The sequence below is a fragment of the Bicyclus anynana genome, chromosome 17, assembly GCF_947172395.1.
Source record: "Bicyclus anynana chromosome 17, ilBicAnyn1.1, whole genome shotgun sequence".
NCBI lineage: Eukaryota > Metazoa > Arthropoda > Insecta > Lepidoptera > Nymphalidae > Bicyclus > Bicyclus anynana.
The window spans coordinates 2,790,178-2,807,767 of NC_069099.1; the positions used below are offsets into that span (position 1 = coordinate 2,790,178).

At 36.3% G+C, this 17,590-nt stretch overlaps 2 protein-coding genes across 4 annotated transcripts in view; both read right to left on the minus strand.

The window, feature by feature from the left end:
* The window catches only part of LOC112046833 (mucin-17), an 85,057-nt gene extending 75,346 nt beyond the window's left edge, over positions 1-9,711 (minus strand). For both annotated transcript variants that reach the window (XM_052886384.1, XM_052886385.1), the window contains exon 1: positions 9,528-9,711. The gene's annotated coding sequence lies outside the window, so the exon portion shown is untranslated. The remainder of the gene's footprint in view (positions 1-9,527) is intronic.
* A 1,152-nt stretch (positions 9,712-10,863) lies between these two features.
* The window catches only part of LOC112046823 (bumetanide-sensitive sodium-(potassium)-chloride cotransporter), a 49,730-nt gene continuing 43,003 nt past the window's right edge, over positions 10,864-17,590 (minus strand). For both annotated transcript variants that reach the window (XM_052886414.1, XM_052886415.1), the window contains 2 exons: positions 17,336-17,484; positions 10,864-16,524 (listed from right to left, as the gene is read on the minus strand). In XM_052886414.1, coding sequence (XP_052742374.1) covers positions 16,280-16,524; positions 17,336-17,484 — 394 coding nt within the window. In that variant the 3' untranslated portion in view covers positions 10,864-16,279. The remainder of the gene's footprint in view (positions 16,525-17,335; positions 17,485-17,590) is intronic.

Here is a 17,590-nt window from a genome sequence, read left to right on the forward strand (position 1 = left end):
GGCCTCCGTGGCGTGTGGATTTTCATCCTCCTCCTAACAAGTTAGCCCGCTTCCATCTTAGATTACATCATCACCATCAGCTGAGATTGTAGTCAAGGGCTAACTTTTAAAGAATAAAAAAAAAGATTCTTATTGCATTTTATCTACGTCAGTGTTGCCAGTGATGACCTACAGATCAGATATTTGGTCATTAACTATGGACCTCATAAGAAGGCTCACAGTAAATCAGCGCGCGATGGAGCGAGCATGGAGTATGCCAGCGTGATCGAATCAGTACTTAATAACCGCAGAAGACCCGTATCCCCCGATATAGTTCAACGAATCGCAAACTTAAAGAGGCAATGTGTGAGGAAGATAGTTCTAAGAGCCGATGGACCCAAGGTGCTGGAATTGTTTTCTTATTTATCATATATTCAATAAATTTTATGGGAATGTACAAAGAGTAAGATATCACATAATTTTGTATCAAAAAAAGATAGAATTGTGAGCCTCCAGCTTTTTAAAATCAGTTGAAAACGCGCTATAGGTGTGTTATAACTTATAACAGGTTATGGGACATGCTTAGACCGGTGTGGCGCAAATTAAATAGCTTCGACTTTAAGTGTGCACTAAAAGCCCATTTTCACTAGTTTTAGTTAGCATTTTTACTATTTACTATTATTTATTAATACTAATTACATTACTATTTACATTTACACTAGCTTCAATCAAATGAAATGACCAATAAACAGAGTTATAGTCAATTTTCCGTTTGGCCTTGGATATGGTGGTAAGAAGACAAATCAAGCGCGTATTTTTGTATATACAGTACACTGAAGTTGTTTCGTTGTAAACAGTTGCCTCAGTTTTACACGCCATCACGCATCTTCAGAGTAAACCAAATAGGCTTCTAAAAGTAGACGAACTTTCTATGAAAGACGTCACGATGCAAGAGACAAATCACCTCTACGTCTATTAACTTTAGGTTTAAATGTTAAGCCACATGTTCCTTTAATTACTTACACCGGCAATCGTAATCTTTAGATTAGAATAAAACAATTCTGAATGGCGGTAGTAATTTTCCGGATGAAATGTCTCAAAAAGCTCTACTACTTAAAATGTATATTCTATACGTTACCGTTCCGTTCTATTCTATTCTGTTCTTTTGATCACCTTAGACGCTGCAGTGGCAGTATTGCAAATTCGCGTCTTCTATTAATACGTTCGAAAAACGCCACGAGCATCTAGTGTATAGGTGCTCTTAGAGAGATGTTAAGGAAATCATTTTAGCTGGTTATATAAAAAGCAACAGGAAAACCCATAGGAAAATTATTTGAAGTAATTTAATCATTAAGAGTTGTTTAGCAATCTAAAAATAGAACACACTTAACAATAAAGTTTAAACGATATGCGCAACTTATGGGTCCAGGTCCATTAAAAAAAGGTATATGGTTATATGAGGATTGAAGAGGAGAACACTCCGATATCTTCGAATGTATCGCCAGTAAGGACCGGAGATTAACAGCGCAAGGGAAAGAAAGAAGAAAGAAAGAAAAAACATTTGTTCCAAAAATTGTACTAGTACTTGTTGTAGTAGTACTAGGGACTAGTAGCGTTGTAGATCTATAATTGTGCTATCCATTGAACAAGAGTGGAAGAGATGGCAGAGAAGAACGCTGAGGTTTGAGGTGAGATGAGGGCAGAAGAAAGAGATACAGAGGAAAAAATTAATGATAACAGTTAGAAGGTTGGCAATGGGCATGTTAAAGGGTTGAGGAATAAATGCATTGGAGACTTGTTATACCATGTTGACTTCATAGCTTTAGACCTTTTAGTTCTACAAATAAAAAGCTAACAAGTCAGTCTATAAGAAAAGAAAAAAGTCCTAGAATTTATTTTCTCGCAATTTTGACATCCTTGTTTATTTTAAATGTGTCTCATTCGGTCATTTGTACAACAATGTACATAATAATACAACAACAGTCCTCAAATAACACAATTAATCACCCAATATTACTTAGTGGAAAATTCACAAAATATTTGTAAATAATCGGGCGTCGATTACAAGTAATTCCGGCAGAATTATTGAGAAACCGACCTTGATTGAGTAACGACTGATTGGATGAGACGGAAACATCGACGTTTTGTTGCCTCTTTTATTCCTTTTATCGTTTACGATTCAGTGTCCGTCAATATTGGCATTCTTTGCTTCCTCTTTAGTTGATATTGAATATTTCGCTGTCTTTTTTACGATTTATGTTTTTACCAAACTACGCAAAAGTAAGTTTAAGTCATTCCACCTGAGTGTCATATAAAAACGAAATATTTTTTACAAAGCGACTGGTAAGTACTAGTAGTTCTAGGGAATATGTTATTTAAATGAAAATTCTTATATTTTCAACCTTAAATTGCCTCGTTAGTCCAGTTCGGAGCACAAGGTTCGAGTCTTAGATCGGACTCATGAGATACAAAGCTCTTCTTTCTTCTACGAACTTTTTAGTTGAAACTTTTGAGCCTGTAGGTAAGTTGGTGTTGTTACACCCCCGTGCCTAGGAGAGCACGAGAGCATGAATTCCTGGTAGAAGTCGTTTATAGATTTATCATTAACACCCTAAGTGGCGGGAGCCAACTCCAACGCCGTATATTGTAGCAGCGTAACTAAGCTTCATATAAATCCCTCTTCTATGAGGGATCACCATCACGTAAACATCGAGGCAATCCTGCTACTCGACGTTACGAATACAGTGAGAATATTTGAACGGACCAAACCATTTGAGTTAGTGTTTAGTGACTAGTGATAGTGTAGTGTTAAGTGCTACATGGAAGATCACGTGAACAAAGTGATCTAAAATAATAGTTAGTGAAAGACTAAGACTAAATTACTGGACATTATCTTAGTATAATCATAATATGTTATAAGTTTAGGTTAAAATTAAATTACTAATTATTCACATAAGTAGTAGATGGTATTTTTATGAAGTACCAAATTAGAACTATACAATAGAAAAAAAATTAGGAGAGAGGCCTGGCCCTGTAGTGGGTCGAAAAAGGCTGTTAATGATATTAGATACGATTGAAAAGTAAATTTAGATAAATACTTATATAACCTAAACATAGTACGGTTAAATAATATACTTAATAGTCCAAGAATTAGAACAGACCTTTACCCATAGCTTTATTGGATGAAAAGGATTTAAATCAACACACGGATGCAAGCAACGATATTTATACTAATTATTATCGTTGGCTGCAAGTCGTTGCTAATTTGAACATTCTACTCTAATAAGAAAACACTTTCTTAACAGGCAATGTAGAGAACATTATATTCTTCAAGTTGGTGCTCAAATCAGAACGAACTTCGTCATACACAATAACATTTCTTCAAATGTCGGTTAAAAATAATAACTTAATAATTAAAACAATGTATCACACACCTGCCAACAAAAAAATAACTACGTGCTCACTGCTTTATTTAACCACAAGTATCTTCACTTGTTATTGTGAAATAGTTATCAAATGCTTGTGTTTTTGTTCGGCACAAGAACCCGGATTCTGTTCCGGCCAATAAATCCCAGACGTGCTTAATAATTGCAGTTATAATAATTTTCGAATTTCTGCTGCTGCTGCAACTTAGGCGTGACACAAACATGGCTACTATATACAGAAGTAACTATCATTACTTTTCCAATTACGCATTAATAAAGTGATGGTTCATTAGGAAAGCATCAGCACTTTGCAAGCCCGTTAACCTGAAGTATAATTAAGCTATGTGTTTGTAATTACAAGTTTAAGCACGTATTTGATAGAGCACTATAGTGCACAGAGATTTCTATAATTAATGCTGTAAGTTCCTTATGGGAACTCAGCATCATCAAACTGATGAGTTTGCGCAAAATCTCTGCAAGACTTGAGACTAGAACAAATGGATTGAAGTCTTAAAAGGAACTCTTGCTCCTTCTACGAGTACGTTCTTTCAGCCCTTGCGCTCTGGCAAATCATCTGCACTGGCCCAAACAACTCGGTGACACTGCTGTACATTAAGGAGACAAGAGCAAATAGGTACACAATCAGAAAGTAAACTTGCCAAACCATTTGCGAGTAGCCAGTGGCTGAGACAGAATCGCTACGTGTGCAGATCGCGTTAGTTGCAATAGGCAAGTGCATCTCAATGCAGCCTCAGCGATGTGCATCCACGCCGCACTGCGCCTTACCGCTCGCTACAGCAAGTAAAGCCGAGTGCACACGCTTGTATGGATCTAAATCACGCTGTAGACTTCTTACTAAGACCACAGAAACGATGCCGAGGGGCTTGAGCGAGCGTAGATGCTCTGTCAGAGTCGTATCTAAGGACTAGGAGAACAGAGCCTCTTTAGCCTACATTCGCGCGAGAGCTTTTTTAACAGACGTTAAAAAGGCGTTCAAATACAACAAATGCATTACCAAGAATACGAGTATGTTCACACGACGACGATTTTTGAAAAACCTCACTTTTGAGATGAGGCCACGGCTTCAAGAGACTTGTGATTGGTGGGCTGTGTGCTAGAGATCTTTTGAGCCTAGATCCCTAGATTTTGCAAACCGGCAGGTCCATGATATAGTTTCAACTTCACATAAAATTATATGGAACAGTGTAAACGCGGCTCTATGAAGTAACGGTGCCGGATTCGGATCGCGGAACGGTGGTCAAGCGGCGTCAATCATTGAAGTTTAACAAGCCGGTATACATGGACTTTTGAGTAATTAGTTTGCCGTTAATGGCAGCTTAAAACCCCAATAGCTCCACGGTAAAGTTACCGTACTAACGCTGAGAGGACATGGGTTTGATCCCTGCTGCACTCGCGCCTCGTACATCGTCTTGTACATCGTCTCGTAACTCGACGCGTCCTCCCTCGCGTGCCCTCTACAAGGTTATGATGTAACTCGGTGTACCATTCAAGTAAGCAGTCACTACATCGTTTTTCATCGTATTTTCGTTTTTTTGATGATTTAAAATGGTTATTTCAACGAAATAAACTTGACCGCACTATTTTACATTAGGTGCTAATGTTTTTTTTGTTTCTACGATCATCTAAAATGATTATTACCACGAATATACGTAAATACCAGTTTTTCGTTAAAATAACGCTACTATCTGCCACTATCACTACCTACTTTAATAATGTTATTATAAGTAAAATGACCCATATCAGCTCACTGCTGAGCTCGAGTCGCCTCTCAGAGGGGTTAGGCCAATAGTCCACCACGCTGGCCCAATGCAGATTGGCAGACTTCACACACGCAGAGAATTAAATTCTCTGGTTTCCTCACGATGCTTTTCTTCACCGTTTGAGATACGTGATATTTAATTTCTTAAAATGCACACAACTGAAAAGTTGGAGGTGCATGCCCCACCCGGATTCAAACCCACACCCTCCGGAATCGGGGGCAGAGGTCATATCCACTAGGCTATCTCGGCTATTGAAAGGTATTGGGCGCGATTTGTGAAAAACCGCGAGCGTCCGCTACTAGGTACCACACACAGATTATAGAATAATAGGCAGATAGAGCGTAAGGAACTCGACGGTGTCGTAGCCGTTTCAAATGCAAAATTCAAAAACGAATATCGAGTTAGTACGACACGAAGTGTTGCTTCAGTGATTTTCAATATTATTCAAGAAAAATGGCGTGAACAGAAAAGTGGCTTTTAAATATTTAAATTAAAAACTGTTCACAAAAACTAAAGAAATAAGATGGAGTGTTTTTTATTGGTAAATAGGTATTGATTGTTATATTAATTTATGTAATTGTTGTTAGTGTTAAATTTTGAAATACAAATTATGAAAAAAGTTTGTATACCTATGCAGATGTCAAAGAGACGCTGCTTGTGAAGACTCTGGATCATCTTAATTCTGTGATACCAAATAAAAATAAAACAAAAATGCAAACTTGGAAATACGTACCTACATAAATACATAGTAAGCGAGTTTTTTCTCATAGCACAGCATATAACAGGCCAATCACCCTAGACAATATAATAGGTACTAAAAATAGAAAGACGATAGCAATAGCATACATAGTATGTTATTGTTATTGTACTTTCAGTTATAAATGACAGATTTATTATATTTCGAGGTCAACGTGTTAGACCATTCATTCGTTGCGCACATTTATCTCTGCACCTAACAGTTTCACTTTTATATCTTTAAACATTCGCTTTATATTTGTTTCAGAATACTCGCCCACTTCGCTTATGATAACTCTATCAAAATCAAGTTTAGACGGTCTCCATGGCGCAGAGGTATGCGCAATGGATTTACAAGACGGAGGACCTGGGTTGCATCCGACTTGTTGTACCGACCGATTGTGATTGTTTTTCATTGTTACAGATCTGGCTGGTGGGAGGCTTCGGCCGTGGTTAGTTACCACAAAGACGTAGCGCCAAGCGATTTAGTGTTCCGGTACGATGTCGTGTAGAGACCGAAAGGGGCGTGGATTTTCATCGTCCTTCTAACCAGTTAGCCCGCTTCGATCTTAGATTGTATAATCACTTACCATCAGATGAGATTGTATGGCTTGGCAAGTTCAAGCATCGGAAGTGTTACGAACGAACTTGCCACGGTATAGTCAAAGGCTAACTTGTAAAATATTAAAAAAGAACACTCCATGATAATGTGGCCGGACTCACGAAGACAGGTCAATGATTCGATTCCCGTCCGCTGGACTATTGTCTACCGACTATCGTACCTCTCCTGCCCACACCTGATAGTGTTGTCTGAATAATTAGCGGGAACGGGATAAATAAGACTTTGTTTCCGACAGAGCTGGTTTTGAAGCATTATTTTCCCAAGAAACATGTCTATGTTTCATTTGAAATAAGTACCAATCTATCTGAAATTCTTGGCCCTACTTGGTAAACGTACCTAGGACCGGATAAAAAGTAATGCATAGCTTTATAGATGTCCTAAAGTAGTAAATTTAAAAAAATACTTTTGCCTAAATCTGTTCTCGAGTATTAGATTTGTGATTGAATTTCATTCTGTACGACCGTCTAAAAGATAAATCTTCTAAGATGAATGACAGAGACCCTTAATCATTTGCTGCACCCTGGATAACGGGTAAGGATTACGATGATTGGTCGAATACAAAAGTACTAAACGGAAAAGTTTACGAACACACTAGACACCCATATGATTTTCGAAAGTTCCCCTCAATTTCTCCAGGATTCCATCATCAGATCTGGACATGATGGCAATGGGACCAAATGGGGACTATACCGTTTCAAACAAAAAAAGAATTTTTGAAATCGGTCCAGGCGTCTTTGAGTAATCGGTTTACATACATAAATAAAAAAAAAAATACCGACCGAATTGAGAAACTCCTCCTTTTTGAAGTCGGTTAATAAATAGTCGTTAGTATTGATATCATAAAAACAGACGGACATTAAAATGTGCGCGAGTGATATTATAAGGGTTCCGTTTTTGTACTTTGTACGTTCGGAACCCTAACAACGAATACAATCTCATTTATAGTACCTATTAAGTACCTATAGGTAATATCAGTTAGCATCACATCCTAACGTAAATGAGGCCACAGTGATTTCTCGTACCTCAGGCAGAACTGGTCTTAGATTACATTGTTTCAATCAAACGTTTTCTTATCCGTACCACCCCTTCAGACTGCCGTAGCAAAAACCAGTTGATGTATACCAGCGTATGCTAATCTATATCTTCTATACTTATAATAAATCTGTAGAGAGGTCAATTCTGTACATGAAATATATTTCCAAAATAACTATCAGGGGGTGATTAGTGATCGATACTGATGCCAAAAATGAAATCAGTAAAATTTTTGTCTGCATGTTTGTTATAGAAACAAAAAATATTCGACGGATTTTAACTAAACTTGGTACAATTATTCTTCATACTCCTGGGCAGGTTATACTATACTTTTAACGCTACGATCAATAGGTGCAAAGCAGTGAAGGTAGATGTTGAGAAAACGGGAGAAGTTACTCCATTTTTACAGCGATACTACTGTAAGGACTGGATTAAAGAGGTCTAAGGGCGGTCGAAGTCGCGGGCGTTCGCTAGTCAATAAAAATATAAAGCTAAAGTGCTTGTTTGTTTGAATGAACGCGCTTATCTCAGGAACTACTGGTTCGAATCGAAAAATTCGAATCGAGAAATTGGAAGAAATATATGCTTTTTCTTCGATTCAATTGGTAGAACTAAAGCTGAATCGTCAATACCGCAACGGTCAGAGCGGTCGGACTCATTACGGAGGGGTGATGGTTCGATCCCCGCCCCTTTGGTCTATTGTCGTGCCCACTCCTAATACAGTCTTTCTCGACTGGTTGAAGGGGAATGGTCATATTTAAAAGATATGAAAAATACACTTTTTTAAAACAAAAAAAAAACTGTAGCTCTTTAAAAGTACTAAAAAAAATTCCACAACAGTGAATATTTATCTGTTAAGATTGAGTGAAAAACCTGTTTTATGTAAATTAAGGGTTTCCAAGCCGCGCGTCAGCTAGTAGAACTAGTCGGCAGCAAAACAAATTCTAAATGTTTGACATCGCAATAGGTTCGCTGTAGCCTGTCGCAATCGATGCCGGCTCGGTCACTTCTTGTACCATCACAATTGGAATTTCAATTGCGATGAACTTCTGTTGCCTAACGTTCGACCTCTTGCTGGCTTTTAGAAATTTAGCAATTTAGATTTTCCATTCAGGCGTCTCTCTCTAGATAAATCTAGAACCTAACTCGCACACTGGGGTCTAATCCATTGATTGCTTACCGACAGACTTGGACTGAAATCCTAAACCAAATAACTTTGAGTTTTGCTCTCTCAATAACTCAAATGTTTTGTTCAAAATCATGTACTCGTAGATAGTCCAACCTTTGTCAAAAAACAGATTAAAGTGGAGAAAATGTCAAAAGGATGTTTCTTAAAGTACTTGGATGAAAAATTTGGCAGTTCAGAAATGGGATTTTAGGTCCAGTTCCAACTTTGTCGTTTTAAATTCTTAATGTATTTTATACAACAAAAAATGTGATGATAGGAATCGCGCTACACAAAAACTAGTTGTATCACTTGAACGTGGACCAGTTTTATCAATGTTAGGTAGTTATAAAACTGTATAAGAAATGGTAATGATCAAAACATTCTGCTTTTAATTTTGTTTAAAGACGTTGAAATTGAAGTTATCTAAATGATAGGGACATACCTACCTAAGACAGAAAAAATAGTGTATTTTGAATCTTCAAAAATGTACGCAAAGAACACATAAAAATATTTAAATGATATTCACAGAATAAATACTTAGGTACTTAAATTAAAACTTATAGACTTACTTAAATAATAATATTTAATAATTAACTAAGGAATTATATTTATTTAATAAGTATATAATTTTTAATTAAACTTATTAATTAAAAACTAATTAATCTGCACAAAAGATATTACAAAATATCAGCACGTTTGTAGAAATAAATCAAGACAGACCCGAGCTGCAATCCAAGGAAAGAACATAAACGTGCTTAAAAAAACAAATTAAAAACCATGTTTACCTTCTCACATCCAGTTGCAGCCAATACAGTGAATAATTGTATTTATGGGCACGTAAAAACACAACACTACATACACTAAAGTTAAAAAATTGATGCACCACAATTCGTAATGATTTCGCGGCAAGTTTCTATACGGACGTATGACGTGCGTTCCATACAACGTTCGCTGTCCGACTGACTGTGACTGGACGGCTGGACTGTGGTCCAATAGATCGTGATTTTCATTGAGATAATTGCATTAAAACCTGGGACACACTGATGCTTTCAAGCAATTAATATTATATTATTTTTGTTGTCAGGCAAGAGAATATCCCTACGGACTTCTTTCGGTTGTACGGCAGTGCATGTCCTTGTACGGTCTAAAACGACCCTTTTAGACAGAGAGGCAGTGTCAGCCAGACCTTTGCCATTTTATAAAAGCTGTTTGTAAGCTCATGCTTATACCATAGGTAAGTACAGTAACAAACTATGGAATTTGGACCGTTGCATTCCACGGTCCAAAATCCATAGTAGGCTACCGTAGTTTCAGCTTTTATAAAATGACGAAGTTCTGGGGTTCACCGGCTCCTGGACTATTTAACTCAGTGGTCATCATGGAACGTTTGTCATTTCTTCATGCTGACTTTCCCGGTATTATCTTTTCCTCTCTTCTTTTGATCCTACTCTGAGCACATGGGCGTACTTTTAAACAGTTCTACCATTCATCTTCGCTCAACTACAGTACGTACCATTTGTCTCAAATATGGTTGCTCATGTTTACCCCGTCGCTCGTTCCTGCGTTGCAACTGGGGCATTGAAAGAGTGTATACACTGGGTATCTTCTTCCTTAGCACCACAAACTTTCCTACTCCAGTTTGAGAGTTTTTACTGGAAATTCTGAGAAGAAAGAAAATACCAGCAATCGACAAAGTATACTTTGGCAGTTTGACCATGTACTTTACCTGCCTACCTAAGGGAAGTCACTGGCCCTTAAGACACGGGCTTACCTTTGTCAGGATTTCGCTTGTTATTCTAAACTGAATAATTACTGATAAACATTTCTTATTTTTATTCTAGTTTGTTGACAGTGAGTTCAAACAATTAAGCACTTTTCTATTTTATAAGAAAACTTATTGCTTATGAATTATTTCAAGAGATTTCCGTACTTATCAGGATCATGGAGTGTGTATAAGACTATATAGTCTTTGGGAGCTAGCAGGTTATATAGGTACTTACAAACAAGAATGCGAAATTTATATAATCAATTTTTATTGTATTGTATTTTCATTTTTGATTGCAAGATTTTGAAGTCAATTGTAGATAATTTTTAGTAGGGTTAATAAATAAAAGTGCGATATAAATTGTATCATCTTTATTCAATAATCAAATAAATTAATTATTATTTGTATAAATTACAACATTATCTAATAGTCAGGATATAAAAGAGATTAGATGTTACGTATCAGGTTAATCTTTATTCAATTTAATGTTAGTAATTAAAATCCTCAGTAATTAAATTAGTAACAATCAACAGGAATACAATATATAAATACTACTCAGAAAAGTTTTTATTGACAATCTCTTTTGCGAAGTTAAAATCAAATTCTATAGCCCTAAAATTCTGGGTTCAATTCCTAGCCAAGGCAATTATATTACAATCAGAGCTCGTATGGATAAACTGGACACCTTTCTCGAATGGTTTTTGTATTTGTTTGGTAGTAAAGTGTCAAGTCAATGGACACGAGTTATATATTAATTAAATATATATTTATTACTAGCCAATTATATTTTTTACGTTGGCTCAAATCTGGTCCATGGCTATTTACCAACCTACTGAAAACATGTACGATACGATTAATATTTAGCGTTAAGCATAACCGAAAACAGTATGGCCTACGAATGATTGAAATATAGTTTGCGGAAAAAAAGCTTATAACTTCATTTCATTCTTAGTTTTATTTTGTTGAAATTCATCTGAAATTACATGTAGGTAACATGTAATTTAGGATGAATTTCTAAATTCTAAGCAAAAAGAGAATAAACAAAATAATTTCAAAATTCCAAAAAAAATTTAAATACTAACTTTTTAATAATAATAATTATAATTGAAAACTATAAAATAAGAATTTAATATCAATAGTCTCACTCGACTTTTATTTTGCGAAAAACAAACCGAAACAGCCAGTAGCCCAGTTCGACGTTTCGTATTATTATGTATTCAGAGCTTTCACGTCAAAAAAAAAGCCTTTAAAGCTATTTCGCGACAAAAACTCACGTGAAAATCTGTGAAACAGGTAAAAACTTGGGCAACGCACGTCAATCGCACATTAAGAAGATCGTAAAAATTAATGTGCTGTTTGAAATCAATAGCTAACTAAAATACAAACAAAGATACGTACATATACGTGATGTTTAGTATTAATTAATTAATAAAATATGAACAACATGATCGTAAAGATTCATACAACAAAACACACTCGTAAAATGTAAAATGGACAAGCAGGTAAAAGGATTCATCATCATCAACCCATATTCGGCTCACTGCTGCGCTCGAGTCTTCTCTCAGAATAAGAGGGATTAGGGCTTAATCCACCACCCTGGCCCAATGCGGATTGGGAGACTTCACACACGCAGAAAATAAAGATAATTCTCTGGTATGCAGATTTCCTCACGATGTTTTTCCTTCACCGTTTGAGACACGTGATATTTAATTTTTTAAAATGCACACAGCTGAAAAGTTGAAGGTGCATGCCCCGGACCGGATTCGAACCCACACCCTCCGGAGTCGGAGGCAGAGGTCATATCGACTGGGCTATCACGGCTCGTAAAATGATTATATTAATATTATTATTATCATTTAAAAGAACTAGTTTCAGATAACTTTGTAGGTACTTATAATTTTGTAAGCGACAGTCTGTGAATGCCAGACACATCTCATTTTATGAAAGTTGAGATGCTCCAATTCAGACCAGTCCTTGTAGCCAAGTGGCAAGTCGATTCTCTTTCTACGATCGCAAACGCTTCGAATAATTATAATAATTACGTAGGTAAATTAATATAATTATTATTATATTAATTTACGTAATTGTTATAGTCTTCAATTTTGAAATACAAATTATGAAAACAATTTGTATATGCGGATGTCAAGGAAACGAGTGACGTTTGTTTTTTATGAATTTCAGCGGCTTCACCACGTCGCTTTAGAAGACTCATTCTGGATCTTTGTTTATTCTATGGTATTTATAATCATAGAATCAATCATATAATTATAAGCTGACAATTATATATTGAGGTATGTCTAGCTATCGCAGGCTTTTACCTTAAGGATTGCGTACAACATACGAAAGAAATGAAGTTTGCAGCAAAATTATGTACATAAATTGATTCCTCTTGTGAAACTCTAAGTCCCATTCTACATTATAATGTTATAATACAAAATGTATTTCTAAAATATAATTAGGCTAAAATCTCATACAAAAGACACGTTTTTATTCCATTACGCAGAATAATGGATTAAAAAAATTTATAAACACTCCCAAAAATACCAAATACCAAAAATAGCGCTATATTAATATTATAATATTACAAAAATATTCACACAAAACTTTATTACTAATCAGTTTTATTATTTCCGAAAAGTATTTATTATTTGCCTAAGCGTCTGGGTTACAAATAGAGGCACAATTTGATAAGTTTGTAAAAAAAAATCACTCGCAATTCAGTAAATCCAAAATTTCAATAGAAGTAAGATTTTCAAGAAATTTTCTACAGACCTTCTAGAAAATTTTCATAAAGTATTTGAAACTTATAAGCAATGATTAATTTCAAATAAATACCTGTTATATACAAAAATAATTTTTAAATTACGTTTACTTATAATTATACACTTCTTTACCAAATAATTTAAAAAAAATATCATTGCTAAATAGAAATCCTATTTAGCTCAAATTATTCGAGTTAGTTAAAACATAGAAAATATAAAAAAGCCTCTTTTCATTATCCGAATATAAGATAAAATGTTAAAAAGTTTATATTTTCGTCAGTTCGTAAAATTCGTCTAAAAGTATATATATCGTCGTCGTCGTCATCAACCTATATTCGGCTCACTGCTGAGCTCGAGTCTCCTCTCAGAATGAGAGGGATAAGGCCAATAGTCCACCACGCTGGCCCAATGCGGATTGGCAGACTTCACACACGCAGAGAATTAAGATAATTCTCAAGTATGCAGGTTTCCTCACGATGTTTTCCTTCACCGATTGAGACACGTGATATTTAATTTCTTAAAATGCACATAACTGAAAAGTTGGAGGTACATGCCCCGGACCGGATTCGAACCCACACCCTCCGGAATCGGAGGCAGAGGTCATATCCACTGGGCTATCACGGCTCTAAAAGTACATATATACGGAGTAGATACTCCGTTGGGCTTCGGATGTATTGGTAAGATAACAAACCACACAAAGAACGCCAAAGCTAACGCTTTAGCAAAAAGTAGACAAACCAAAAAATGTCATATAGTTTCTTTCTAAATCAGTCACAACTCACATATAATAAGTTAATTATTAACTATTAGTATGTGTTAATTATTACTATTACAACGATTACATTTGATGGTTATAACTCAAATCACGTTACAAATAGTTAAAGCAATTGTCAATCTTATTACTTTATAATAAGGACCACAATGGCATACAACGCTCTATGTAAATCTATGCTAGTATTAGGGTAAGAACACATCACTATAGCGAGTCGCCATAATCATTGGAAATTTCTGAATAGATGTCGGTCAGTCACGGGAGGGGTTTAAACATTTTAATAATATAGTATATTAAAATGTATTATTTCTAAATCTGTCAATAATACGTTTTACTGTTTTGTTAATTACCAATTTCAATAATAGATTTTTTTACAAAATAAAATTTAAGACGAAAACCAAGCTAAACTAAACAAAAATTCCAGGATAATAAGTGTTTAAACATTTTAATAATACAATATAATGTATTATCTCTAAATCTGTCAATATTACGTTTTACTGTTTTGTTAATTACAAATTAACTATAAACTAAACAAAATTTCCAGAATTAAATCTGCAATATCACAGTCACTTTAGGAAAGGACAATTTTGAAAAACGTGACAACTGTGACAAGAACAGGGGTAGAGTTCAAAAAGTCATCGAAACCATGTGACATAATTAATGGATAGCCGCCCTTTACAGATCACTGTACTTACTTGTCATTCATCACTTGTCATTAAGTGAGATCGCACTTACGCGCGTGTCAAATAGTCGTTGAGAGAAACAACAATGGTGATGTGTTGTTAACCTAATAACTGTTAAACATAAATATTAATTTGTACTTTCAGGCACACGGAATGTCGGCTCCGACACGCTACATTGGATTATCGACATTACTATGCTCTGCTCGTTTAGGAATGCACAACTACGAGTATAATAAAAAGTTATGTCGACATCGACATCTCGTAATGGAAACTATGAGAATTAATTTAACTAATTAATGTGTGATGTACTTATGATTTGTTAATAAAATTAAAAGACATACAAACAGATCCATATAAAAATATTATTAGTATAGTTTTATTACTAAATTCACTGGTATTATATTAAAATTACTTGTGAATATCAAGATTTTGAGTTAAAATTACTAGGAGAGCATAAAAGTATAAGTAGTCCAAAGTCAGCTTCAGTTATTGCTGACGTTCAAGCAGATCATCATCACCATCATCATATCAGCCGATGGACGTCCACTGCAGGACATAGGCCTTTTGTAGGGACTTCCAAACATTACGATACTGAGCCACCTGCATCCAGCGAATCCCTGCGACTCGCTTGATGTCGTCAGTCCACCTGGTGGGGGGTCGGCCAACACTGCGCTTACTAGTGCGGGGTCGCCATTCCAGCACTTTGGGACCCCAACGTCCATCGGCTCTTCGAACTATGTGCCCCGCCCATTGCCACTTCAGCTTCTCAACTCGTTGAGCTATGTCTGTAACTTTGGTTCTTCTGCGGATCTCCTCATTTCTGATTCGATCACGCAGAGATACTCCTAACATAGCTCGTTCCATCGCCCGCTGTGTGACTCTGAGCCAAGCAGATATGCTGCAGATATCTGCTCAAGCAGATATGCTTCATAAATTCCATAATTACAACTGTAACCCATTCCATTATAGGAATTTTAAATAATGCATGGTAATAATAAGAATTTAATTAAAGTATTTTTATTTGAGTTCTTTTCGATTTTGGTTCTGAAAAGAAGGGTATACTCATCAGTAAAATTACTAGGAGATCATTAACTCGAAAAGTTTTTGGACCTAACGTATTTATAGTGGAAAATACCAGGAAAGCATATACGTTACAGTAAATTTTTGTTACAGTAGAATACGAGTTTCATTAGTATGGTTGCCCCAAACAAGCAACACGTCTTAAACGTAAATTAAATAACGAAACCATGTAACAATAAATTAGACTCGTAATACACACACTGTCATATTATTCGGTGGTCAAAGTACCAGGAGAGCATATATATTAGGAGTAGAACGTTAGTACGGCGGCATGGTTGCCCCTGACAAGGAGCACCCTCTGAGCCGCTGTAGCTAACACAGTGTCAGGCGACGTAAACAGCGGGCTGCAAGCCCTCTTTTCTTACGTTCTACACCCAATATAAAATATTAATAACTAATACCACGACTATGGTAACAATAATTGTGATACACTGTCATATTATTCGGTGGTCGAGGTACCAGGAGAGTACATACATTAAGAGTAGAAAGTTAGTACTGCAGCATGGTTTCCCCTAACAAGGAGTACCCTCTGGGCCGCTGTAGCTAGCACGGCCAGCCAGGCGGCGTACAACGCGGGAGGTAGCCCCCTCCTCCTCGGCATGGGTTGTGTGACGCATACTAGTCTCGCACCGCTGCTGTGCTCGTTGATCAGTTCGCGTACACGCAGATATCTGTTTGTTCGTTCGCGGGCCGCTAGTAAGTCAGCTTCAGTGATGCCCACTGTTAAGAAAATTATGTATAAATGAACATACCACGTGATTTATGAACACACTAGTGTTCCAAAAATTATTTTACAAAATGGAATTAAAGCCTGAGTTAGGTGCTTTAAGGTGGAATGTGCTTTAAGACCACACAACTGAAGTAAAACTTCTTTCAAAGATAAAAAACAAAACGCCATCTATGAGTCTCAGGCATAACTGATTCGCAACCGGTTCTTGAAGTGTAAGAACCTCCTCCTTTTTGGAAGTCGGTTAAAAAGGGATTGTTTCAAAGTTCTTTAAGAACGCCATCTACAGGTGGTTTATACTAACAAATACTCTTTCACTATGCTTGTAGATTGCAACACTCATCTTGATAGTCTCACTTGATTACACTTTTCGTAACGCTAAAGTTTTACATTAAAACATAACATTAATTATGGATTGAAGAGATGGAGAGCGAAAAGCTTGGAAAGCCTGTATCTCGGAAATTTAGGATTATATTTTTACACCTATTATTTAGTTCGATTGATTTATTTGTTTTTAATAAATTCTTTGTATTTTTAAAATTTTAGATGATTGCGGCTCAAAACCGCGTTATTTGATGTTCAGCAGTGGATTCCATAGGTCGAAAATGATGATGATAGTACATAGATCTGGCTTGACTTGAACCATCTATATGTGACTAGCGGACGCCCGCGGCTTTGTCCGCCCTTACACCGCTTTAATCCGGCCCTATCGCAGAATTTCAGTTCTGTACATCAAGCGGTTTTCGAGATTTCATGATGAAACCTTTCGCATTTATATATTAAAATTACATAGTAATAACAGACTATTATCGTTCGTGTCGTCCGGCGTGCGGAAGGGCGCGATGAGCTGGTCGAAGTACGCGAGCGTGGCGTCCCGCGGCTTCTTCGTGATGTCCGGGATCATCTTCAGCGCCGAGTAGTCGATGCGGAACTTGGACAGCAGAGACGCCATGCTGGTGGACGGACAGACATCAAACATTACAATCCCAATACACTACTCGTGAAGTTCATCGAGGTTTGTCGAAAAAGATAGCGCAGACACAAACTTCGCTTCACTTT